This window comes from Helobdella robusta (assembly GCF_000326865.2).
Source record: "Helobdella robusta unplaced genomic scaffold HELROscaffold_1, whole genome shotgun sequence".
NCBI lineage: Eukaryota > Metazoa > Annelida > Clitellata > Rhynchobdellida > Glossiphoniidae > Helobdella > Helobdella robusta.
Window position 1 is genome coordinate 9700731 of NW_008703570.1, and position 26625 is coordinate 9727355.

The window sequence follows — 26625 nt, forward strand, 5'->3', positions numbered from 1 at the left end:
AGTGTTGGACTTCAAATGACTGAGAACCTCCTCACAGTTTTCCAAGTCGACGCTACCCAGCTTTTTTGTCATAAGTTCGTCGGCATAGTATGTCAGTTCAGCTCTGGTTTCGAAAATTTCATTTTTAGTCATTTATTCATTAGCATTGTTTTAACGAACAAAAATAATTACTTTGGCAGAAATAAAAAAACAAAAACAAAACAGTTGCAAAAAGAAAACTTTAAATACAATTATAAAATGTTGCGAAACAATCCTAATTAATATTTGTTGTTTGCACCTGTGGTTCGTTATTTCGGATTTTCCACTTATTTTGTTGACATTTCCGACCGAATATGCCCTACCAATATTCTGCGTACCATCATTGAGTTCATAACTGCTACTGCTGTTGAAATTTAAATTCAAAGTGTTCTTTTTGTTTTTGTGTGTGAGTAAGTCGTACGATGACAAGTTATTGTTGGGCTGGTTGTTGTTGAAGTCCATGTCAGCTGATTTTGTAGGGTTCATGGAAACCACGGATGATGCAGCATCAGAAAAGTTGTTGTTCTGATGGTTTTTGTCCTTTTTGTTTTTATGCTTTTCATTCTTCAATGTATGACTTTGGAGAGGAGCTATGTAAGTTAGAACAAAGTATCTCTGCTTCCATTTCTTGTAAATTTGTTTCATCAAGTTAGAAAAATTAAATTAAAATTTAGTTGCAAATACCATTAAAAAAATATATTTTTGCAATAATGCTAAAAGAAAACTAAGTTAAAATCAAATGATTTTTAAATGATTGTACACATGTTTTTAAATTTCATAACCTAAAATTTAAAGGCCTACATTTAAAAAACGCGGCAAAACGACCCGCGATAAAAAACCTTTTTAAAAATTGTCGCAGCACCTCCATCTTCCCCAGCGTTTTGTGGTGATTTAATGAGCCAACCGTGATGAACAACTTCGTGGACTGACATCCTCTCCTCCTATTGGTCAGAATTTAGTTCAATTCTAAGGTGCTACACAGTAGTAGTAATACACACAATGTGTCATGTACACATTCAAAATCGTTAGGCTATGTAATTTTTTCATGTTAACTTCCGTATACAATTTTTAGCGAATCTTAATAACTAATAAGACGGGGATGGTCAGAAAGAATGTATGCACATGTATGTATGTGTATGTATATGAACTCGAATGTTCGCTCTACGAATGACATTCCTATAAATCGTTCATTCATCAACAAACATTTCACTCAAAAAATTATTACCATAAAAAAACTAATCACAAACAACAATTTAGTAATTGTAATCACCCTTTCGAACGTAGGAAAAGTTTTGAAACGCGCTGTCAAACAAAATGCGAGTAATTCCGATAAAAATGATAACAACAACCAATACCTAATCACTATCATTGACGATTTACCAAAGTTTGTCTACTAAAACTAATTTATTAAAATAAAATCATGATTCTATTGTAGAGTTGAATGTCATGTCAAATTTGACACATGTAACAGAAAATAATTAATGACAAAATGCAAATGAATTAATATTAAATTAACAAAACCTCAAAGCTTACTTCTGATTCGATCCAATTTTAAAACCAGAATTTCAAGTAAGCAACAAACAAATAATTTGTTTAACAATTGAGCCGCTTGGTGAAACAATTTAAACAACACATCACATTCACTTCTTACCAATTTTAAAAGACTGCTTGCTATCTACGTAAATTATTTAATAAATATATTACATTGTATGTTATATATATATATATATATATCAGACACTCACTCACACACACACACATATAAATATATATATATGTGTGTGCGTGTGTGTGTGTGTGGTATATGTGTGTGTGTGTGTGTATGTGTGCGCGTGTGGTGTGTGAGTGTATGTGCGTTTGCTTTTATTGATAACTAATTAAGATAAAAAGTTCTTCCTTACAGCTAAAGAAAGTAGAAAGTAAGCAAGCTGAGCTGGTAGTATAGCAGAGGCAATTAACGATAGATTATTATGTTTCAGGATATTTTGACGTGTTATGTGATTCAGAAAAACATCTTCACTCGCATTGTGCGTATGTCGCACTGGGCACATGTGTGCTTATTCATTCATTTATTTATGTGATTTTTTTCATCATCTATACGTGTACATTTCAAATAAACATCACTGCATGTGAGTTCGTGTGTGCGAGCGTGTGTGTTTGCGTGTGCGTGCGTGTGCGTGCAAACATTGTGATTATGTTAATGATTAAAATGTAATACTATAATAACGCCAAAGTAATTAAAACGATAACACTGAGTGTAATAAATATAATGATGATGATGAAGATGTTGTTGTTGTTGGTGACGTTGATGACGATGATGATGATGATGATGATGATGCTGTTGTTGTTGACGACGATGATGATTACAACATGGAAAAAAGTGGAAAATGGGGATAGCTGACGTAAATGGAAATGTTTGGAATTATCCTATAATGGGACTGACTCAGCAATCAACCATCACACCTTCTCTTAAGAAATTTTTTATTTATTCTGTAAATTAAACCATGATAAGCGCAGGAAAGTAACATATAAGGTATCAAACGATGGAAATTTTGAATGTTGAAAGTATAAGTTGCATTTAGTAGGAATCAAATAAAATGAAAAATAAGTTGCGGTTCAATCGTTCATTTTGACTGAAAAAATTAAAAAAATTGATACATTTTCGATATCTTTATATGTAAATATGCTTGCTTATGATTATTATTTGCGGATGTATGTACGTGCTGTTGGCAATCGTTTAAAGAATTTTATGATCAAGCAGGTAGGTGGGGCGTTTTATGGAGAGGCTGATGGATGGCGTTCGATAATTTATCGCTGTTAAGGGGTCATTTTCGAACCATGAAACTCTTCGGCTGATTGTTTTTATTTTTATCTCACTTACCGAACTTTTAATGGCAGTTTTATGACGGGTTTATAGGCTTTCAAAATTGAAAGTTATTACGTTAATTTGCTGGTAAGGATTTTGGTTGGTCGTGATTTTGGTCATTTCTTTTGAGTTATGTGATTGACGCGTTTGGTTGTTTTTATGGTTGACCAGCTGTTTGAGTAGTTGGTTGAATGTTTGGTTGATCACTTTGTTGAATAGTTGTCATTTTAACGACCTTTTTTGAAAAAATATATAAAACTTAGTTCAGTAATATAATTTATCGCTGAACTCTTCATAAAGGGCTTACATTTTGTTAACTGTTTTTCATTGCATGGAAACATCATAAGTAATTGTAAGGTTTACGTACAAGTGTTATTTTCCAACATTTGATCATATGTCTACGTAATTAGCGGCATCATGAATCTCTATCGTTAAAATTAGTCAGATGTATAGATGGCCGTGAAGCAGCACAGGAATCTTTTTTTCCACTTTAACGTCAGATATTGTATTTCTTGGTTTCAAAAATATTAAAATTGTTTTTTTTTCAATATTTTATTGTTTGGATGGTATGTTGCAAGCTAAAGTTTGGCAAAAAAATAAAGAGATGTTTTAAAATGAAGCAGTGCTGATCAAATTATTAACATGTATTAAATTTTTAAATTTAACGATGTCAATGCAACAACGACAATGATGATAATGGTGATGATGACGATGGTGATAATGGTGATGATGATGATGAGTACAAATATTAATGATGACGATGATGTTGGTGAGATGATGATGGTGAGGTGATGATGAAATTATGATAATAATGAAAAAATTATGATGAAAATAATAAGAGCAGAGTAAAGCAGAACGGGACTGTTGTATAAAAATTGGTAGCCACCACCTGCGATTAAATTATTGTACCATGCATTTTGAACCACATATCTTCATTAGACGCTGTACATATTAAATAGAAGATCAGCACAAATGCGTTACATCGTACATGCGACGTTCGTCCTTACTGGAAGGAAATTTATTCAAACAACTCGGCACTACATATATATGAGCAAACTTGTCAGGCATTAGTGTATTTCTATCATAAATTATCTCGCGATGTTTGTTGTTAATATCTTTCTTTAAATCCTTCAACGTCTTGTCATGAATTTTATTCGTAATTAATTATATTTCTGTAAAATTGTTTTCAGAACCGTTTATTTGACAATGGCTATAATTTGTTTTCTTCAAAGTCGTTGACGATAAAAATGGAGCAATTAATTTAAAACTTAAAAATTTTACTGATTAATTAGTTTTTGGTGTTCGGGTAATACGGTGAAAGACGTATACATCTTCACAGATACACATACACACAGACAAACAAGCACACGCACACATACTGACAGGCATTCGCATATATTCAGCTGATTCGAATTGGTGCAGATGAAATAAATAACCACGCATACGTTCATCAATAAGTAAAAAAGAAAGATGAGCAAAAAAACACAAGTTTATACATCACACATACACACACACACACACACACACACATACACACACACGTGACATAAGAAGAATTTTAAACATTGTAGCAAATAAATCGAAATAAATGTAAAATCAAGTAGAAATACAAAGACACCTATACTAAGAAACCACCATACAAACAATCATACAAGTACACACGCAAACAAGCACCCACACATTTTATCGTTTCAAAGTAGATAGGGGGCTTCCTTTGTTAATACATCTTATAAAATTAACTGTTTGGCTCTGGATAATCTGGATGTTGTTAAAAATTTAGATGTTTTGTTTGAATTTGAAATGAAATTTCATAAACATGTTTATACAACAATAAATAAATTTAACTCAATTTTAGGCTTGATTAATAGGCACTTCAAAAATTTATTTAGAGATTCTTTTGTTACACTTTCTAAATCTTTAGTCAGGTCAAAGATAGAGTATGCGGCGTGTGTATGGTCCCTATGGTCATGGACAGACAAACACACAAATGCCATTTGATAACGTAGATATGTGCACATAGTCACCACACACGCAGAAATTTCTTGAACTTTTCACCTGTCAGTCAAGATAACTTTTAAGAGAATAAAATACAAGAGAAAAAAATTTTTTTAGATTATATTATATTAATGCGACTTTTTAAAAGCACATCAGATGCAAATGTAACAGATCTTAAATTGAAATTTAGGTCTTTCCTTCAGTAAATTCATCAAACTGCAAAATAAAAAAATAAATAGAAATAATTTATTAAAAAAATCAATATCCATCAAAAAAATTTTCCCTATACGTATAAACCATAATGTTTCAGTAAAAAATTTTTACAGAAAAAATTGTTGACATAAAAGCAGACGATGACAATCTTTTACTGTTTATACGCGTATGTATACAAACATACATACATCTTTCATACCTCTATATTTTTGTATATTTTTATATTGTGTGTGTTTGTGTGTTTGATGTGTGTGTGTGTGTGTGTGTGTGTGTGTGTTATCTTGATTATTTATTTGTTATTAGAATAAATATTATAATTAATTGACAACAATTATGAAGCGAAACTAGCAAAGAAGCACCAAAATATTTAATATATGTATATATACATAGATTTTTTAAAATAACCTACCGGTCTCTATCTACCAGATAAATAAATTAGATACATATTACATAATAATTTAACTGTTTTCCAATTTTCAAATTCGATTGAATATTATTTTTAATAAAAAATAGATTAACAATAATTTATATACTTTACAATTTCAATTTTTAAATTATTTGGAAAAATACTGTCTATTACTAAAAAAAAATAGCCATCATCTAAACTTAGTCACCCCGGTGCTCTGTCACTTTTGTCCAGTAGGTTGCAGCGGCCCTAAACTGGAAAAAAATTTTAATTTTCCATAAATATTTATCATGAATATCTATATACATCGAATATATATATGATCTATGGGAGTTGATATATATATATATATATATATATATATATATATCAGTAATTTAAAAAATCTACCAAATTTCTAGCGTTGGATAGATTTTTATTACATTTCTCAATATTTCTTACCATATTCTTGTCGTCATTTTTTATTTTATTAAAGTTAGAATAGTATTCAGCAGGGGTGGGAAAACTACGGCCCGCAAAGCTGTTTTATGTGGCCCGCGTGGCCTTGTTCGTCAAAAAAAGGGTCGTCATCCAGACATTATGAACAAAAAAAGAAGCCACAAATTTAAAAAAAAAAAATTTTTCTGGGTCTAAAAAATTTGCTATTTAAGTACATATGCGGCCCTTCAAAGGTAAATAGTTCTCAATGTGGTCTTCACAGCAAAAACTTTGCCAACCCCTGATGCACAGTTTTTCAAACCATTCTCGAGTGTTTAGGACCTATTTCGATATTTCAATCATCTTCAGCACTTGTTGCAGTTAACAAAGAGAATTTGTTTAACTTAGTATTTGTTGCAGTTTATGTAGGGAATTTGTATAACCCAGGCCTTTGTTCTTTTTGTTCTTGTGATTTGCATTCATTGTTATCAGTGATTTTGTTAATTTTACTGTCTTCTTTATTAATTGATATGTCTCTTATTTGTTCCAGCTAATTACTTTGTTAATATGTTTTATTTCTTCGGCGTTATGTTTATTGAGAAATGTGATGAAAAAAATTATCCAACGCCAGAAATTTGGCACATTTTATAAATTACTGCATTAATTATGGTCTTTTACCAGCATATATATATTTCTGAAGCTATTTACAAATAAAACATTTGTGTGTGTGTGCGTGTGTGTGTGGTGTGTGTGTGAGTTTGTGTGTTGTGTGTCGCAATTTTGCATACAGTAAATGTGAAAATTTTTATATACACTTCAAAACATTTAAAAAAAAAGCATCACATGATGTGACATCACAAACTTTGCATGTGATGATGACGTTGGTAATAACAACATTAAAGGTAATTATTATTATCACTATTATTATCATCTTATCAATTTTATTATTTTTTTTATTCTCATGAAAAAAAATACAGGCAGTCTCTTTGTCCATTTCTCTAAATAAAAATACTGAAACAAAATAAAAATTTGCGAACGAAATATTGATGCATGGTGAAAATGTTAATTTTAAAAAAAAATTTTGTCATTTTAATTGTATTTATGTTTATAATAATGATATATTACAATTTGTAGTACTAAATTTTCAGTAAAATATATAATTAAATATAAATGATAACAAATTGTATTAATGTATAATACCACTGCTCGGTGGAGATAACGTAATTATATTAAATAAATTAGCTCGTCTCTGATTGCGAAAAAAAATGAGATAAAGATTAATTCAATAAATGATATGTGACTAGTCTGTCTTATATATGTTTTTCAATGCGTATTCAATCATATGCGTGTGTGTAATTATGCTCACATACACACACTAACACACACACACTAACACACACACACTAACACACACACAATCAAGGAATGCTTAATTGAGTAAAAAAAATTTCCGACAAAAAAGAATATTGAAAAGTGAATTAAATACCAAAAATAAAGACAACTTTTAAAGGCAAGATATTATCTTCTGCCTATGAACACCAGTAAAGTCAATTAGTTGTAGCATTTTGACTTGGAAAGAATATTTAAATCATACCAAAAAATAGTCAGATACACAAAACACACTGAGAATTTTTAAAGCATCTTTTAGTAAAATCGTACAAACATCTGCAGAATTTTAGCACCAATAAACCCCGAAAATGTCTTTTACGATGAAAACACCAGACAATGTCCATTAGCTGATTTGAATGTGGTAGCAACAAAGGTTAAAAATAGAAAATTTTAAAGATCTAAAAATTAGTAGGATGTGGGAGATTAGAACTTTGGTAGTAAGTAGTAGGTGCATTCGAGAAGGTTCCTAGCTCTTCAAAAGCGGCATTGCTAGGAGTTGCGCATATTTTAAAATGTTCCTGGACATCATGTAACAACATGCCTAATTGTTTCATTCGTACGTTGTTTTACACATTATGAAAAAAATTTTATATAAAATTAAAATTAATAATAATAATAATGATAATAATCTCAGTAAATAAATTTATTATTATATTAATTTATTTTTTTACAAACTCTGTATATTATTTTTCAAATATTCAACAACTGTTTATTCTCACAATTATAAATGAAACTTTTACGTTTGTTCAGTGTAAATCAACATGAGTGTTTATTTGAGATGATTTTCTTCAAACAGAGGTCGGAATTTGTCCTTGGTACGAACTTGTTTTGACCGAAGAGTAATCTTTTATTGGCAACAGTGGATACGTCTTCAAAATCATTCAAATGTTTAGACGTCATCATTGGCTGTATTTTTGAATCGTATGGCTGTAACATGGAGTCAGCAACGGTTTTCGAATCTAACTGATCGTCATCAAATAACTCGACCGTGACCGTTGGTAAGTTCGGATGAACTTTAGAGGTTTGTTTATGTTGTTTTTGTTGTTGCTGTTGTTGTTTCTTGCTAATTGCGTTTTGATGGTGTTGTTGAAAAAGTTTGTTGTTGTTGTTATTGCTGCTTATACGTTGATTTTGTGGTTGCTTCAACTGTTGTGTTTGTTGTTTTGATTGTTGAGGAGGTTGCTGCTTGGATTGTTGCGACTGAATTTGTTGCTGGCTGGTAGATTGTGAAACTGTGAACTGTTGAATAATATTTGGCAGTTTATTGTCAGTTTTTGATTGTTGCGGCTGCTTTTGATGTTGCTTATTTTGTTGGTTTTGTTGTTGTGGCTGCTGCGGTTGTTGCTTTTGTTGCTGCGGTTGCGACAGTGCCAACAATTGCTGGGATTGTTGCTGTGCTTGATGAGCAATTTCCTTCTTAGCAACATTTTGAATATTTGTTGAATTTGTTTCATCAAGAAAGGGTGTTGAAGGTGGCGATGAGTTGATGGTGGTTGTCGATGTCGGTATAATACCTATGTCGGGTATTTGCACGGTAATGTTGGTATTTACACCTGGTGATTCGGCATCGCTTGAAAATACCGTCGGCATATTTGCCACAAAATCTCCTCTTCGCTTCGACCTGTTCAACAATCGATTCCTATAAATTTCATCTTTGTGATTAACAGTAGACGTCCCGTAACTCGCTCGAGCTCCTCGAACGTTCCTGTTGTAGATAACCACCGCGTCCAATTTCGCCATCTTACTGACGCCTGCAGCAACTACTTCTGCACAGGACACTGCTTTGTGGAAAGTTTTAACCTCCGGTCCCAAATAATTTTCCACTACAGATGTCGTTACACGTTTGTCGGGAAAGCTTGCTCTCCTTCTTTCTTCCGTTATAACTTCGAGCAACGAAGATTTGTCGATTGATGACTTTTTGGAATTCGCAACGGTCGATGAAATGCTTGCTCGTGATGCTCGTCTAACCGACCCGTTTCGGGCAATTTTGGAGAAAAAATTTGATGGATTGTTGGCAAGACTGTATCCGGGCAGGAAATGGAGGAGATTTCGTTGTTGCAGTACGGACCTAACCAGCTGCTTCTCACGTGTTCGCCTCTCTTCTTCAATGCGGGCGTAGCTTCTTAGGAACCCTACATCAAAATTTGTCATTTAAATACAAAACAATTAAAAATTTTTAATAAACAAACGCAACTATCCTATTAATATTTTGTTCGGCAGACACAACAATTACGTAACGTAAGACAAAGTGCGTTAAAAACATTTTGCTGACTTGAGAAACCATTCAGTCACAGAAATAAAGATTTTTATTTCAAAGCAATTTAAAAAAAACTTGTTGCAAAAAGTTGCAAATGGCAAACCCCATAAACATCAATCAACCTTTCAATTCGTAGTCAGTTCTGCTCCTCTTGAGCGTGGAGGCGGCAACCAGCATGGCGATACTGATTCCGTAAAACAAAATGACCGCTATGGCGAAGTACATGGCACCTGTTGTTGATGATATGGTGCTGCTGATGATTTTAATGATGGTGCTAATGTTAATGTTAATTATAGATATTCGGTATAGGCAAAATCTACATAGTTTAAGTAGAATTATAGATCCAGCAACTGGTACCTCAACATGGGCTTTTGGTGATCAAAGATGAGTGAAATATATTGGAAGATTTACTAGAAGTGGTGCTAATGTTTATGGTGATATTGTTGTTGGCGGTGGTAAATTTGGTGATGTTTTTTGATGCTATTGCTGTTTTTGTCAAAACTAATTAATTAGGTTGTCAGAGTTGTTCAACAATTTGAAAATGGCGGAAAATAAATTATTATATTTATTCAGTTAAGATATTAATGAAATCAATTCAAAATAAATCTTCCTTTTCCTGAATCTCATTTGTTATCCGTTGTAATCATTTTAAACAATTTTAAAAGCACCTATCTGTCGGTGGAATTATGGGACATCTAACAAAATAAAAACTATCAAAAACACTTGCGAAACTGTCCGCCAGTGATTAGGCAATACAATGTCATCAATTTTAGAAATTTCGCTTCGGGCTGGAACGACAGACAGAGACTTTCATCACACTGCAGATACTACCAAATGAGATTAAAAAACATACTCTGGCCACAATGAACAATAGATGAATAATAAATTTAATAATCAAAATAATAATATAATAATAACAATAATAATAATTATGTCTATTAACATAGAGAAAGGAAACAAAGAAAGAAGGAAGGATAGGATAGAGAAAATGGCAGAAAGAGAGAAAGAGAGAGAAAGAAAAATAGAGAGAATAAAAGAGAGAAAGAAATAGAAAGTTCTTGTGTTGCCTTGTGGTATGAATTATTAATGAATTCCTTTTTATCATTGCCATCGTCATTCTCGTCATCGTCGTCATTCTCATCATCAACATCGTCCTCCTCATCATCATAATACCTCATAGTTTAACACCTCATAGCAATCAATATCATTAAAATAATAATTGTCATTATCATTATAATTAAAATTTTTAATAAGTCGAAAACAGCTTTCCATCACAACACCGAAAAACGACGGTGACGATGTTGAAAATGAAGATGACGACGATAATGAAAATAAAAATGAGTAAATGATGATAAAAAGGAGTTAATGACGATGATGATGATGACGATAATGATGACGATGGTAATGATAATGATGATGATGAGAATGATGACGAAAACGACGATGATGAAGATGGCGACAGACGGTTGAAAAGATCAAAAGAAAAAAAGAATGACAATAATTTTTATCGTATCTGGTTGTTCGATACTTACTAATCAGGCACTAAATCATTTTTGACTTACTTTTCTTTTCAACGTCTACACGGCCGTTACGATACAAATGCGTGTAAATTATTTATGTATAATAACTACACATTCACACACACACACACACACACACATATATATATATATATATACTACTATTACTGCTATTACTATTACTACTACTATCACTACTCTACTACTACCAGTAGTAGTAGTAGTAGTACTACCCCCATCACTACTACTACTATTACTGCTACAACAACTACTACTATTACTACTACTGCTCCTACTACCACTACTACTATTATTATTGTTGCTATTACTACTGCTACTACTAGTACAACTTCTACTACTACTACAGCTACTACCACTAATGCCTTACTATTATTATTATCATCCTTACTACCATCACTACTATTACTACTAGCCGTATTAGCAGTACTACTGCTAATAGTAGTAATAGTAGTACTGCTACTAAAGATGAGACGACATATCGCTTGTTGGATTTCTTGTTTTTCATCTTTTCGTCTGCGTTTCCATGTTGACAATATTTTTGTAACTTTTTTCATTTTCAATCGTTCAGCTCCATTTTTTTTGTATTCCAAAAACATTTCTTTTATTTTTGTTGCCCATAATTCAACAGTATAAAGTGAAAAAGACAAAAGAAAAAATACACATACACACAAACATACAGACTAAGACTCACACTTACACACACACACACCACACACACTTGATGTATTTTTTAAAGAATTTTAACGTAGTCCAAACAGCTGATGTGTTAAGTAGAACCGTCAAAATCTACAACAAGTCATCAGCCAAATGTAGTTTTATTTTGAAATGTAACAAACACACTGCGGTCCGTTTTGTTACAAAATCTTTTTAAAGTTTGGCAATCTGGATTGAGCGTGTGGTAGTGCTATTGAAATTTTGGAAATAACCACATAAACAGATGAACACGTGGAATTTCAAACATGTTAAAGGAGAAGAAGGCATGCAATTATGCACACTGCGGTTACAACTAATAATATTACTACAACATGATTAAGATAAATGATGACAAGAGGCTCATAAGTATTCACGTAAGCACTAACAAGCAGTGTAATACTTGCATCAACACGATTATTCGTAAGTTTTATTTTATCCAGGTACCAACATATACATATATATATATATATATTTATTTATTTATGCATGGACATAATTACTTGATTGTTCGTTGCGAGTATCTAAGCAAATTTATTTGTGTGTGTGTGTCTTTATATTTCTGCATCGTTTTGATTTTGTGTCTATATGTGTGTCTGTATGTTTGAATATGTGTATATGTCTTTGTGTATGTGCGTGTGATTGTTGCATTAGCGTTGCGCTGAACCTTCTGGCTTCTATCAAGACATGCCGGGACGAAAAGGCTGTTCTTTCTGTTGTCTAAATGTGTGTCATCATATACTTTCGTGTATATATATGTGTGTGTACGTATGTATGTATGTATGTGTGTGTGTTTGTGTTTGTGTGTGTGTGTGTATGTGTGTTTGAGTACATTTGTGTGTGTGTGTGTGTGAGTTTACGTTTTTCAATATGTGCGAACGTGCATTTGTTCAATTTATTGCGAGAACGTGATTGGCGGTGATGAGGAGATGAGAGAAATGAAGATGGTGGAATTAAGATGTCATCGTTTCCCACATAAAAGAACAGCAAATTTTCGGTCCCTTTCATAAACTTTTCAGTTACAGCATTACAACGAGTAAGTGCAGTGCATTCATATCACCACAAAATCATAAAATCAAAAATAGAAGACATCAACAATAACAATAATAACAACAACAACACTAATAACAGCATCAGCAACAACAGTAATTCTAACGACCCTAATTGAATCGCCCGTCATAAAAAACGTCACCCATGTCGACAATGTATTCACGATATTTGTGCGTGTCGGAATCGAATCACAGGCATACCGACCGAACAACCGGTCGAACCTAATGTTATTTTGTTGTGCTATGTCAAACTTTATCTTTCTACCTTCCTTCTTTATGCCTGGTTTCTTATTTTTTTATATATGAAGAACATTATGCAATATATAATACAATACGTGTATGAAATTTGGTTCTACGGAAACGTCTGAATGCATGCAAATGTGTTTTGCATGCCTTTTTGGTTCTCAATATTTATACTCTCACATGTGACCAATAAATTTATTCAATTTATTCAAATTTTTATAAAAACCTCTAAAAGTAAAAATTGAATTAAACATTGAAAATGTCGTTGTTAAAAAATTCCTTTCGGTAATGTCTTAGAATTTTTGTGGACAAATAAATTATGATGTGGTATGTCTTTGCTGCCTCTCTAAAACATGCAAGTTTAAAAAATTAGTTGCTGAAACAAAATTTTCACGTTTTACAGAATCTGAAGTAATCTAAAAAAGGCTCTGATGTTTGCAAATATCGTTCCAGGTTGTTGGGATAGTATTTCATTAAGTGTTCGGCCTTATCACATCACACTTTGAACAGTGCATGCAATTCAGGTTAGCGTACATTTTTGACTGAATGCATGGGACATATCGCACTGATTCATCGAATGCATTGACCATAGCTGTTATTTAACCATCGCATGTGTTAAAAAAGCGTTCTTGAAAACTTTGTTAAAATATAATTTTCTAACATTTGGGAATGAATGCTTACAAAAGTGAAATATGAGCCGATAAACCTGTGCCGGTAAATCAGTAACTCAAGTGAACAATGCAGTGTGATGGCTTTTGATGGGGGTTCATTCATCCAGGTATCCGCCTGTTTGTTCATTGAAGGTGTTAAATTAAAAGCTATTATTCTTCCTTCTCATATACTTTTAAACATAACTAAAATGGAATGTTTTGTATCTTATTTTCAGTGACAACTTTTGAAATGTTAATTTTAATTTAGTTCCTGTTCAGTTCATATAATTATTACGTCACGTTACATTGTCGATTCGAAATTGCTCAGTTGGTTGTACTTATCAAAATTGAATTATGGGTTCCACTGTTTAGTTGCCGTTGTTGGACTTTCGAAGAAGGTGAAATGTAAATTGACCGAGTAACACTGCTAATGATAAGTGAAGACAGCATCAGTTAGTTGCCAGCCAGTTTTGAAGAACGCACCCCAATACAAACACAAAATTCTCTACCTTATAATAATTTTGAGTTGCAGTTGAGAGCAATGTCTCCAATAATTTATTAGATGAGTTAAATATATTTTGCAATTTTATTATTTAGAAGAATAAAATGCTTAAATATTTGGTTTTTTAATATTTAACATGAAAATGATGGATGAAGAGGATGGATGGATGAGCTAAGAGCTAAATAATGTCAACGAGTATTTTAAAATCTCCATGTTCATGCAGCCTAACACCAAATATTCTCAACAAATCTATACTAATCTGAACCATTATACATTTGTGTCAGTTCAACTGCACAGCTTAGAACTATGATCATTCGCCAACTCCAATTAATTTTAAAAAGTTTTAGTAGGTATGTAGATTTGAAAAAGCTCACTTGAAATCATTTTCGTATGAGTATGATGTGTTTATAAATGTTTTTAAAAAATTTGTTATGTGCGTTACATCTATTATTATAATTCGTTATGATTATTTTTAAATGTACATCAAATGCGGTGGAATTAACCCGTATGCAAAAATAAAAATGAAGAAATGTAGAGTGGAAAAATTGTTGAAAAAAATTTAGAACAACTGTTCTGTATATGTAGGTACACGTGTAACACTGTACCGTCACTTCACGGTAATTATGACGTTATCTCATCATGTGGATGGCGCCTGGTTTGGAAAAAGTGGAAAAAATAATTATATATGTTTGTGTGTGTGTGCGTGCGTGTGCGTGTATGTGTGTGTGTGCGTGCATGCGCGCACGCGTGTGTGTGTGCTGCTATAGTATTGAGAGTTAAAAAGTCGAATGCTTCTCTTGAGTTTGTTCATCATTTAATATTTGCATAATTGTTTTTCTCAGTTGGATGAAACTTTTTAAAAATTTTATAGAAATAAAAAAAAATAAATGAACATTTTTTTCTTTTGTTCAGTATTTTGGAAATATAAGTTGCAAATTATTTTAAAACGTACAAATTGTTTATATTCAAAAATTTCGGAATTTTGGAATTTTCTAACAATAGTTTTCAAATCGATGAACCAAAAGTCTGTTGATATAAAATTACAAAATAATTTTAAAGTTCAAAAACTTCTTTTAAACAAAAAAAAAAATGCATAGACTTTGTCTGGGAATGCATGTATACTACACACACACACACACAACACACACACACAACACACACACACACTTACATAAATAAATGTGTACATATATTCATTTATTTACGTACGTGTTTATTTATTTAACTAAGGAATTTCAAACATTATTTTTAAATAAACCTTTATTAGCACTAATTGAAAAGTTGAAATAATCAAAAATTTAAATTAATTTTATCATAATGATTTTGAAAATGCTTAGTTATTTGTTATATTTGAATCTTGTCTGAGTTGAAACACAATTAATAATGAATGAATGAATGAACGAATAATAATCAAATATTATAACCTTCAACAATGATTTAATTGCAGCTTATATACTAACATGCATACACGGGACTTAAACAAACACACATTTTTTCTTTCAGCTCGCATAACTACAACAGCAGCAGATCATATTTCAAAACGCCAGCCGCCAAAATTTCATTATTCCAATTTTTTCATTTTATAAAAAAATGCAACAAAATTTACATTTCAGCCTTGCAGAGACAAACTGAGGCAGGCATGAGTCAGTCCAGACTTCTTACTTGCACCATCAACAAAAACAAATGGGTTGATGCATATTCATGAACTCATGTACGCACACTACGTTACGTTGAGAAGGTAGTTGAATTCATATGGCACATGTATTTCAGCAAATCAGATTTTTTTTGGTGACCAATAACGTCCATAATAAACATCTCATTCACACATTGAATTTATTTGAAAATTTCTTTCCATATCTTACATTTGCGTCTGCAATGGGTTGTGGTCAGTGCATTTTGTTTCGCTCCAATGAGCCGTGCTAAACTTTGAAATTAAATTTCATGATCAAGTAACTTACCGAGTGTGTACGCTGTTGTGTTTTAAAAATGGAATTTAATAAGAACCTGAGCCAATATTTCTCAAGGCAATCGTCAATTGAATTAAACTTCATAATTTGGCTGAGCTAATGTACCGGCACGCTCTTTTTTTTTATTTCTTATCTTTTGGTTGTTGGTTATTATTATTTTTTTGTTCTCTTGTTTTTTTTTAATTATTCATCTATGTTATTGACGTGCCTTTGTGTGAATGTGTGTGTGCGCGCATGTCTGTGAATGTGTGTGATTTTGTAAAAACGTTTGTACGTTTGGACGCGTGTGAGTGTGTACATCTGTAGTGAGTGTGATTTATATGTGAATGTGTGTGAGTGAATATTTGCACATATGTGCGTGCGTGTGCGTGAGGAAGTTGTGTGTGGTCGTGGTAATGTCTGTGAACGCGTGTATGTACTCATCAGACTGTAGGTAAACGTTAGTTGCGTGCATCCACACATCCGCTCAATTTGTAAATGAATTTGCACCTACTTTGTGTATGAGTTTATGTGTGTGTGGATTTGCGCGCGTGTTTCCGTGTGCGTGCGTATGCTTTTGTGTGCATGTTTGTGGGTTTGTGCGTGTAGACGCGATTGCGTTAAAATGCGTGACTACCTCTTTTTCCATCTCATTTTTTGTTAACTGTTTTTTTCTGTCTATCTCAATCTCTTTCAAAATATTTTTACTATTTTCCAATGCTAATTCCTATTTATTTTTTTATTTATTTCTTCTTCTATTCTAACTCTCCGTCCTTATCTGAGCGTGGTCTGATGTATAATTATTCTCCTCATTCTGAAGAGATTAAAGCTGACCAATGAAAGCTTACAAATGGCGTGACGCAACTGAAGGTCCGCTCACGTCATAGACTTTTAATCTTTGCCAGACATTGTGGTATTAAGGTATCGGGGTATTGATATGTATGTGTGTGTGTGCTTATGTGAATATTTCTGTGTTTGTTTGTGTGTGGGTGAATGTTTGTTTGTTTGTTTGTGCGTGTGTTTGTGTGTGTTTTTTTAGTTTATTATTTATGTTCGTTTATTTTATTTTGCCATCACAACCACTTACACCCAAAAACAACACACATATACAAAGGCACAAACATACGCACATACAAACAAACACGCATAACACACAAACACACACACACACAAACATATATATACACATACATACATACATACATACATACACAGAAGCACACTCAAGCAAATGCACAATTCAGCTTGACACAGACGTAAATTCTCTTCACACCATGCTGTTTTTCAGGCTAAGCAAAGCGCGGTCTAAAGAAGCCATAAATTTCCTGATGGGAATTTTGAGGAAAAAATTAAATTAAATGGACATATATCTACACAGCTTGCATATATGTGAAAAAATGTTTTGAACTGACATCAGTAATAAGAAAGAAAGGTGAGATTTACATTAGAAACAAACATGTAAGATGCCAACAGGGTGCTATTGAATGCAATAATAATAATAAAAAGAATAGTAATAATAACAATAATAATAATAACAATAATAATGGTGATGATGATGATAAGGATGGTGATGATGATGGTGGTGATGATGATGATGATGATGGTGGTGATAAGGATGATGATGATGATGTGACCAGATGCTAAACTCTGAAAAGAAAAATATTAAAAATATTGACATAGTATTCGGCGCAACAACATAACAAAAACACAGATTGCGACGAAAACTTTGGCGTGTGTATCCCCTCCATCAGTATGTTCACTAATACACATACAACAAACATGCATACACACACACACACATACACCTACATTCACGCACACAAACGAAACGAAACGAAACGAAATTTTATTTGCTTCTCAAAATTAAAAATTAAAAGAAAGCAGGATGACCATAATAGAATTTATAAAAAATTCATCTAGTATGGCCACCTGAACAGAAATGTTCTAAGTTCGTACAAAAGTTTTTCAGCAAATAATAAAACTTTTCCCCAAATGATCTATGAGAGGCATGTTAGATGTTAGTTGTTAGTAAATTAACGAACTCAACTATGTTAGCAAAACAGGTGTTAGTTGTTAGTACGATGGTTCACGGTTTATATATAACAATGTTTAGTATCTATCCAGACATTACATAGTTATCTATATATTTAAGCAACATATAGAACGACATGAATAGTAGATCTCACAGTAAATAAATATATAAAAACTATATACTGATGTCTGTGGATTTTTTCAAGTGTGTAAATTAGATGCGACTTTTCCAATGAGATCAATCAATAAAGCAATCAACCAATTCCTCAATCAAGAAATCAATATAATAATTAGAAATTTAAAGCGATAGATAATAAAATAAATAAGAATTGAACAAATACATCCGCTCGTTTAGCGATCAGCAACAGTTAACATTCAATGTCATTATTCAACAAATAAATTTTCAATTTATTTTTAAAATTTGCTTCATTAATTTTATTGAATGGAAAACCATGTTTTAAAATAGCATTCCAAATTCTTGGCCCTTTACAAATGATATGAGTAAAAAGTATGAATGTTTTTGATTTATTTGTTAATATATTATATTGACGTTTGGAATTATTTATCCGAATAAAATAATTATTGAAAATAGAAGGAAGTTTGTTTGAAAGTTGTTTATGTACAAAATTGGCTGTAAAATATAAATTTAATTTATCAAAATCTAAATTATTAGTTAATTTGAACAGTTGAGGTGTGTGAGCATCTTTTCGAGAAAGCGTGATGATCCTCATTGCTCTTTTCATCAGAACTTTTACAGACATGGTAGTTGATGGGTAAGCGCTGGCCCAAATGACGTTGCAGTATGATACATGGGGCAGACAGATGGCGTTATAAAGTAGATTTCAACATTTTTTTGGGAGATAAAAGTTTATCCTATTTATTATTCCTATTGATCTGGCCGACTTGGTTGAAATGTGACTGACGTGGGGTTTAAACGTTAGTTTTTGATCTAAGAGGACACCCAAAAATTTTACTATTTTGCTCTCGACTATTTGTTGATTGTTAATTGTAATTTTGAACAGTTCTTTATAGTTTAAACACTGCACTGGACCGAAGACGATCATTTGGGTTTTTGAAGTATTCAGTGCTAATTTATTGTCGTTGAACCATTTGACGACGTTTTTTAATTCAACATTTGTTCGGTCAATAACACCATCGATGCTAGTTCCGCTACAAAAATGTTGGTGTCATCTGCAAAGCAAACATAATCAAAGTAGTTTGATGCATTTGGCAAATCGTTGATAAACAAGATGAAAAGTAGTGGTCCAAGATACTTCCTTGTGGGACTCCAACACCATTATGTTGTAATGTTGAATTTTTATTTCCCCAGCTGACAAACTGCTTTTTTCAGACAAATAACTTTCAAACCATTTCAAAGTCGTTCCTCTTATGCCATAGTGTTCAAGCTTACCCAACAGGATGGAATGATCAATACAATCAAAAGCTTTCGACAGATCTAGACATGTTCCTACGATGAATTGTTTTTTCTCCGCTAGCTTTCCAATTTTCCTTACGAGTTCTATTATTGCCAGTTCTGTTGAATGTTTCTCTCGAAACCCGAACTGGTAACATGATAGAATATTATTTTTCTCTAGAAACGATATTATTCGTTTATGCATAATTTTTTCAATTATTTTCGAAAATGCAGGAACTAATGAGATGCGTCAAAAATTAGAAACATTATTTACTTTCTGTAACGGTATGATTTTAGATGTTTTGAAGTATCTAGGAAAAATACCTGTTGTGAGTGAGCGATTGATGATGTGCTCGAGAACCCAGGCTGTGGAGTGGATCGTTGATATGACTATTTTGGTTGGAATGTCATCCCAGCCGCTAGATGATTTTGGAGCCAGCAGTTTTGTTGCGAAAATAATTTCTTCTGCAGATGCGTGGAGGCCAAAAAACGAGTTTGGTATTTTGTTGCCAAGAAACTTTTTCCATTGATTATTTGTTTGAAATGATTTAAGCAGATTTGGTGCTATGTTGATAAAATAATCATTCAAAAAATTTTCTAGATTTTCAATTATTTGTTCATTTGAAGTTACTTGCAAATTCGTTTTATGGCTACTGGATCTATTCGATACTTCCTTAATTATTGACCAAGTTTTTTTGCTGTTGTTTATATTTTGCTCGATTTGGTTGATGTAGTATCTACGTTTTAATTTGTTCTTTAAGTTGGTACACAGTTTACTACAAGTCTTGAATTTTAAAAGTCGATCTTCAGACGGATTTTTCAGATATATTTTAAATAAACATTTTTTCTTTTTTAATAATTTTTTAAATTTTGCAGTGAACCACAGCTTTTGTTTTGAGAGTTTGTTTTTCTTTCTATTTGATTTTATCAGACACACATCATAGAAATAGGATTGAAATCTGTTGATGAACAATTCAAACCCCATATCAACATCTATGCAATCAAAAACTTCACTCCAGTCAGAAAATTGCAAACGTTCATTCAATCTCCGCAGACGATGTGTTGGAAAAGAGAATTTCATTTGTGTTGAATCTTTCACATCAATGCTTCTATTTCCATCATCAATTGAAGCAAAAATCGGAATGTGACCTGATAGATCGCACATCACAACGCCATTCAGTCTTGAAGGTTTTAAACAGTTCACAAAATGTTGTCTATCACTGATTGTTTTCTAATGCTGGTTCTTGTTGAAACTGTAATAATCGGTGATAAATTGTAGCATGAAGTGAGATGTAAAAAATTAGTTGTGCTGTTGTCTTCTTCTACGGAAAATAAGTTGAAGTTGAAATCCCCCAATAAACAGATAAATTTATTTTCATTGTTCGCAGCGTGTAACAACTGTTCTAATTGATTGATATAAAATTTTGGATCTTGAGACGGAGGTCGGTAAGTTACGATCATTATCGAATTTTTTTTTGAATCTTTATAATTAGCTCGATTGAAAATGTTTCAAAGTCTTTGCAACCAATAAGATTCAAATCATTTCGAATTTTAAATAAACAACTATTTTCCAAATAAAAACCGACACCACCACCATGCTTACCACATCGATTTTTTCCAACAAAATAATAACCCTCTATTTCAACATCATGGTCATTATTCAGCCAGGTGTCTGTTATTGCTACGACATCAAATTTGAAGGAAAAATTTATTAAGAAATCATAAAATTCGTTAGTTTTGTTTATTAGACTTCTTATATTCAAGTGAATAACGTTTAGCATTGAATTACTTTCGTCAGAAATGAAAGATTGATATTTAGCATTGACTGACTTTGGATCATCAAACATCATTGAATTTTGTAACAATTGTTCTTCATTATTTAAAAGTTGGTTATTTAAAATTTTACTTTCCATCCAGAGTATTAGCATCAGGTTTCGTCTGATTGAAGCGCCATACGCGCACAATAATGTTTTTCAACCTAATGTCAGGATCCTTCATCTTACCGACATCTGAGCTAGCGATGCAGACTCTGAACATTGTTCATTCCTGGTCATCTTTGTCAAAATTTTTATCCGACGATATTTTTGTTTTTTTCAAAACAGGATAACACGTGATGACATTGATTCCATTTGACGTCAAAAATTCAACAACATCTCTTCGATGGCATTTACTAATGTTGCTCATTGAGAACACAGATTTTTTAATTAAATTTTTGTCTGCCCTCAATTTACAATCTTCAATAACTTTTTTGCCAATAACTTTTGTTGGTTTTTTAGCTGTCTTGATGTTTGCCGTGTTTTCGTTGTTGTTGTTTGAAGTGGTTTCGCCGTTGTTGTTGACCTCCAATGAGACGTTCAAACGTGGACGTTTGTTGTGCCGCTTCGTCCAGAGTGGATGATGACACGACGTCCGCCCACAAAATTCCTGGCGCATTTTGGTTAGTTGGTGGCAACGTGTTATTTACATTGTTAGAGATTACTGAGTCAACGTTTACTTTTTTGCCAACATTGTTTGCAACAAGAGAGTTAAGTTTATTTTTAACATTATCCAACTCGGTAGTATAAGATGAAAACATTTTATTTATCTCAGCTTGTTGAGCGAACAACATTTCTTTTATTTGTTTGTTAACGAAGTCGAAATTTATTTTCAGCCAGTTTTCCGTGTTTGGTATTTTATTTATATCAGAACTGCAAAATAATGCTATTTTATCCAACAAATTGTTATTTTTAATATACCTGAATAAAGTCAAGCATTCCAGAAGTTTTTCACGTTTTGAATTACCGCGCGAGGGAAATTTTTCCATTTTATCTAGCTTTAGTGAGTCTATTTCACATTTTAATGTCTTAATTGCTAGAACGATATCGTCACTAGTATAAAATTCACTAGTATTATTAATAAATGATTCTTCCTCTATTAAACTTAAATTATTATTAACAAAATAAAGAAGCTCGTTTATTTTGACCGGTCTCGACGCCATTTTTTCGTACATACATCACAAACATAAATACATACATACATACATACATACATACATACATACATACATACATACATACATACATACATACATACATACATACATACATACACACACACATACATACATACATACATACATACATACATACATACATACATACATATCTACGTACATACATACACACACACACATACATATATACGTACGTACAATACGTACGGAACCCGAAATCCGCCAGAAAAATGTGCAATTGTCGTCGTCATGGCAACGCCGCTGCGTCACGTGATCGACCGCTGACAATGGTGTGGGTTTGTTTATGGGTGCATTTTATTTTCTATGTTTGAATTTTTAATTGCTTACTTTGTTTGCTGTTTTGCTGTTGTTTTTGCTGTTCTATTGCTGTTGTTGTTGCTGCTACTGTTGTTGTTGTTGTTGCTGCTACTGTTGTTGCTGCTACTGTTGTTGTCATTATTATTGTTGTTTTTTGTTACTGTTATTATTTTTGTTGCTGTTTTATTTGTTCAATTTTTTGTTTTGCTTGTGAAGACAAAATGATAGAGGCTCCATGGCGTATGATTCCTTTTATGACTTGTTTGTATATAACTTTTGAAAATATGTATGTATGTAAAACTTGTATAACTGTTTGCGTATACCATTATTATTACATATATATTTGTATGTGTAACATGTAAGTATGTTTGCATGTATGTAACATTTGTTTAACTATGTTTATCTTGGCGAGTATCTGTATGTGTTTATAATTGTATAGCAATGTTTATAAGTTTATGTTTGAATGTGTTTATCACAAACATTTTGCATTTTTTTGGTCATAATGTCTGGCTGACTACCTTATTATTTTGACGAACAAGGCCTCGCGGGCCGCATGCCTACGCCTGTATTAGCGTGTGGTTGTTTAGTTTGGTATGTGTGGTTGTTGCTAGATGTAGATATACTGTCTGTGTTCATTTGTTTGAAAAAACAAAGATACAAAGATGCTCGTCTAAATTTTTATTTTTTCCTTTAATTTCACTCCACATTGCATGAATCTTATTTTTTGGAAATGACCCAAAGCAGCAAGTTGAAAGATCATGGGTGTATGTACGATGCGTTATTTCTGGCAAATCTTTGTGTGTGTTTGCTAAACGCCAAAAACAAAACTGTGAAAACTTTAACTAAGAAAACAAAACTAAGTGGTAGAAAGCATGTCATGTTTGTGTATAAAAATTGTCCATTGGTCTGTTGAAAATACATTTTAATTCATTTAATAGACTGTACTATATTTTACTATATTTTTTAATCTATTTCATTAAATAACTAATTATAAAAAGAAAGAAGAGAGAGAGAGGAAGAAAGAGAGAGAGAGAGAGAGAGAGAGAGAGAGAGAGAGACTTAATGCACGAATATCTATATATGAGACGTTCATCACGCTCTGACAAAATGTATCTTTTTAGAACATTTTAAATTTTATTGTGTTTTCATCTATTCTGTTTATAACTTCCTACATATTTGTACTGCAAAAAACATCCGAGAAACTTTTATTTAAAATATAAAATGCGATAATTTAATATAAGCTGCTCATTTGAGGCAAGTGATAAACTGCAAATGTATGAAAATATCAACAAGATTGACTGCATCCATTGCATAACATATGTCAAACTGGGAGATGTAAAACTGTCAAACGTTGTGTTTGCGTGAATGTGTGTGTGTGTGTGTGTGTGTGTGTGTGTGAGTGTGTGTGTGTGTGTGTGTGTGTGTGTGTGTGTGTGTGTGCAACAAAGCAATACACATCATCACAAACAGGATATAACATTCATTAATTTTTTTCTTCAAATTTTAGAGAATTTTCATTCATTAGTTTTTCCCTTTCCGAAGCGATAAATTTAATTTAATTTTTTAAAATGTTTTTCTTGAATTTATCATTTTGCTAAAAAACAACAGTTTCAAAAGTTGAAATGTTTTTGTAGCGCAAAATAATTCATTCTCTTCTTTAAATCGAAACTTCCAAGGCCAACAATTATATTTTTAAAAAAAACCCTTCAGTTGTTCGTAGTAAATATTATTCTGAAAAATACTGCCAACAATAGTAACAAAAATAAAAAATAACATCAATAATAATAAAAAGAATTGCTACATTAAAAGTTATATTAATATTAATAAATAATATTAAAATTATTAAAAACGTTGGTTAACAAATTTGTCTTCATTTAAAAAAAACTATGGACTTCTACTTAAACGTCTGTCTTTTTATATGGGTAGGAATTTATATGGGTAGAAATTATTTAGGAATGTTCGCTTGTATGTATGAATGTGCGTGTGTATGCGTGTGTTTGCGTGTATGTTCGCGTGTGTATGCATACGTGTGTGTGTGTGTGTGTGTGTGTGTGTGTACGTGTATGTGTACATTGCAAACAACTACCAGCACGCTTACGTCTTCTTACGCCTTCGTAAAAAAAAAATGAAAAAATCATTTTTGATATAATTGCGTGTTTCGATTGAGGGATCTAAAATTAAGGAGAGTTTCGAGAATTTTTGTATTTCATGATTTGTTATTAGGTATGGCCAACATATTTTATTTTATTTTTATTTATTTATTCATTTATTGTGACAAAATTATTTTGTCCCTTGTTAAAAAACTTCTCAAAGCAATCGGCAGTTGAACTTCAGTTCATCAATTTCAATTTGAAATTCTATTTCGAAAATGTGAATAATAAATTCAAAATGCCAATTAAAATCAGAATTAAACTACTGAGATGTCAATCAAATAAAATAGAGAAAGAGAGAGAAAGAGAGAGAAAGAAGGAAAGAGAGAAAAAAAGGGAAAGAGAGGAAAAGTTGAAAGTAAAAGAAAAATATCACATAAAATGTGTGAAAATATAAAACTGACCAATTGTTTCATTTTGCTTAAGCTCAACTTCTCAACTTTTTTTTATTCATTCACCTTTTCATTTAGTCAGTCGTTCATTCATCCATTTATTAATTCATTTATTCATTCATTCAATCAATCATTTTTTCATCCGTCTATTTATCTATTTATTAACCAATAATACAACAACATTACTATTGTAACTTAATCACAATAACAACAACAAAAACACCAAAAAAAACAACAACAGCAACAACAACATCAACATCATAAACGTCATCGTCGTCATCGTCATCATCATGGACATGGGTACAGTTACGTTACGGATAACAATAATTAACGATTAGTGTCTTGCGCAAGCGACATACGCTATCTTCATGTATCTTTATGTGTGTCTGTCTCTTGATATCTTTGTGTATATCTTTATGTATGTCTGTCTGATTGTATCTTTGTATGCATCTTTATGTATGCCTGTCTTTTTGTATCTTTGTATGCAGCTTTATGTATGTTTGTTTTAATGTCTGTTTGTTTATTTGTCTTAGTGTTTGTTTTGCTTGAACTTTTGCATATTTTGTTTTTATGTATATTTATATGCTTGTTTGTTTATATGTAGATAATTGTATTGTTTGCGTGGAATTTGTATGTATATATGTTTCTATGTATGTTTCTATATATGTTCGCATGTTTGTATGTATGTTTGTATGTATGTTTGAATCTTTGTTCATATATTTGTTTTTAAATTGTTTGTTACGGATCGACTTTGTATTGTAAAGTTTTCAATGTGTTCATATTTTACTTTGTTTATAAAGTTGTCTACAAGTTTTCAACGTTTGTTTTGACAGAAACAGAAAAAAATTAAAAATATTTATAAATAAACAATTTTCCTGCAAAAAAACCCAGAACACATTCATGTTTTTAAAGAGCATAATTTTTCAGAATATTCAGTTGTATGTTGCGCCCGTGTTTATTTTATTATTTGGTGCCTCTGTGAAACGCGCCATTGTGAATGTTTTTTTTATGGACTGAGAGCCGGCATGCAAACGAAACTAGCATACAAATACTTGAAATTGTGTGCTTACATACAAACAAAACAAATATACAAACGTTTGAAATTGCTTTCATATGCAAACAAGACAAGCATACACAAACAGAACA

At 32.0% G+C, this 26625-nt stretch overlaps 3 protein-coding genes across 3 annotated transcripts in view; 1 reads left to right on the plus strand and 2 right to left on the minus strand.

Moving 5' to 3' along the window:
- Positions 1-663, minus strand: part of HELRODRAFT_159395 (hypothetical protein) — a gene marked incomplete at both ends in the record, with an annotated part of 2356 nt that extends 1693 nt beyond the window's left edge. Inside the window, 2 exons of the mRNA XM_009011282.1 lie at positions 1-103; positions 278-663. The exon at positions 1-103 is cut by the window's left edge and continues 136 nt beyond it. Coding sequence (XP_009009530.1) covers positions 1-103; positions 278-663 — 489 coding nt within the window. The remainder of the gene's footprint in view (positions 104-277) is intronic.
- A 3991-nt stretch (positions 664-4654) lies between these two features.
- HELRODRAFT_62878 (hypothetical protein) lies at positions 4655-4882 on the plus strand (the record flags this gene model as incomplete). The annotated part of the gene is made up of 1 exon (XM_009011283.1): positions 4655-4882. A coding segment is annotated over one exon (228 nt), but the record flags the coding sequence as incomplete, so codon positions are not given.
- Positions 4883-24182: 19300 nt separating this feature from the next.
- Positions 24183-26625, minus strand: part of HELRODRAFT_159397 (hypothetical protein) — a gene marked incomplete at both ends in the record, with an annotated part of 4973 nt that continues 2530 nt past the window's right edge. The window contains 2 exons of the mRNA XM_009011284.1: positions 24183-24278; positions 25046-25047. Of these exons, the coding sequence (XP_009009532.1) occupies positions 24183-24278; positions 25046-25047 (98 nt within the window). The remainder of the gene's footprint in view (positions 24279-25045; positions 25048-26625) is intronic.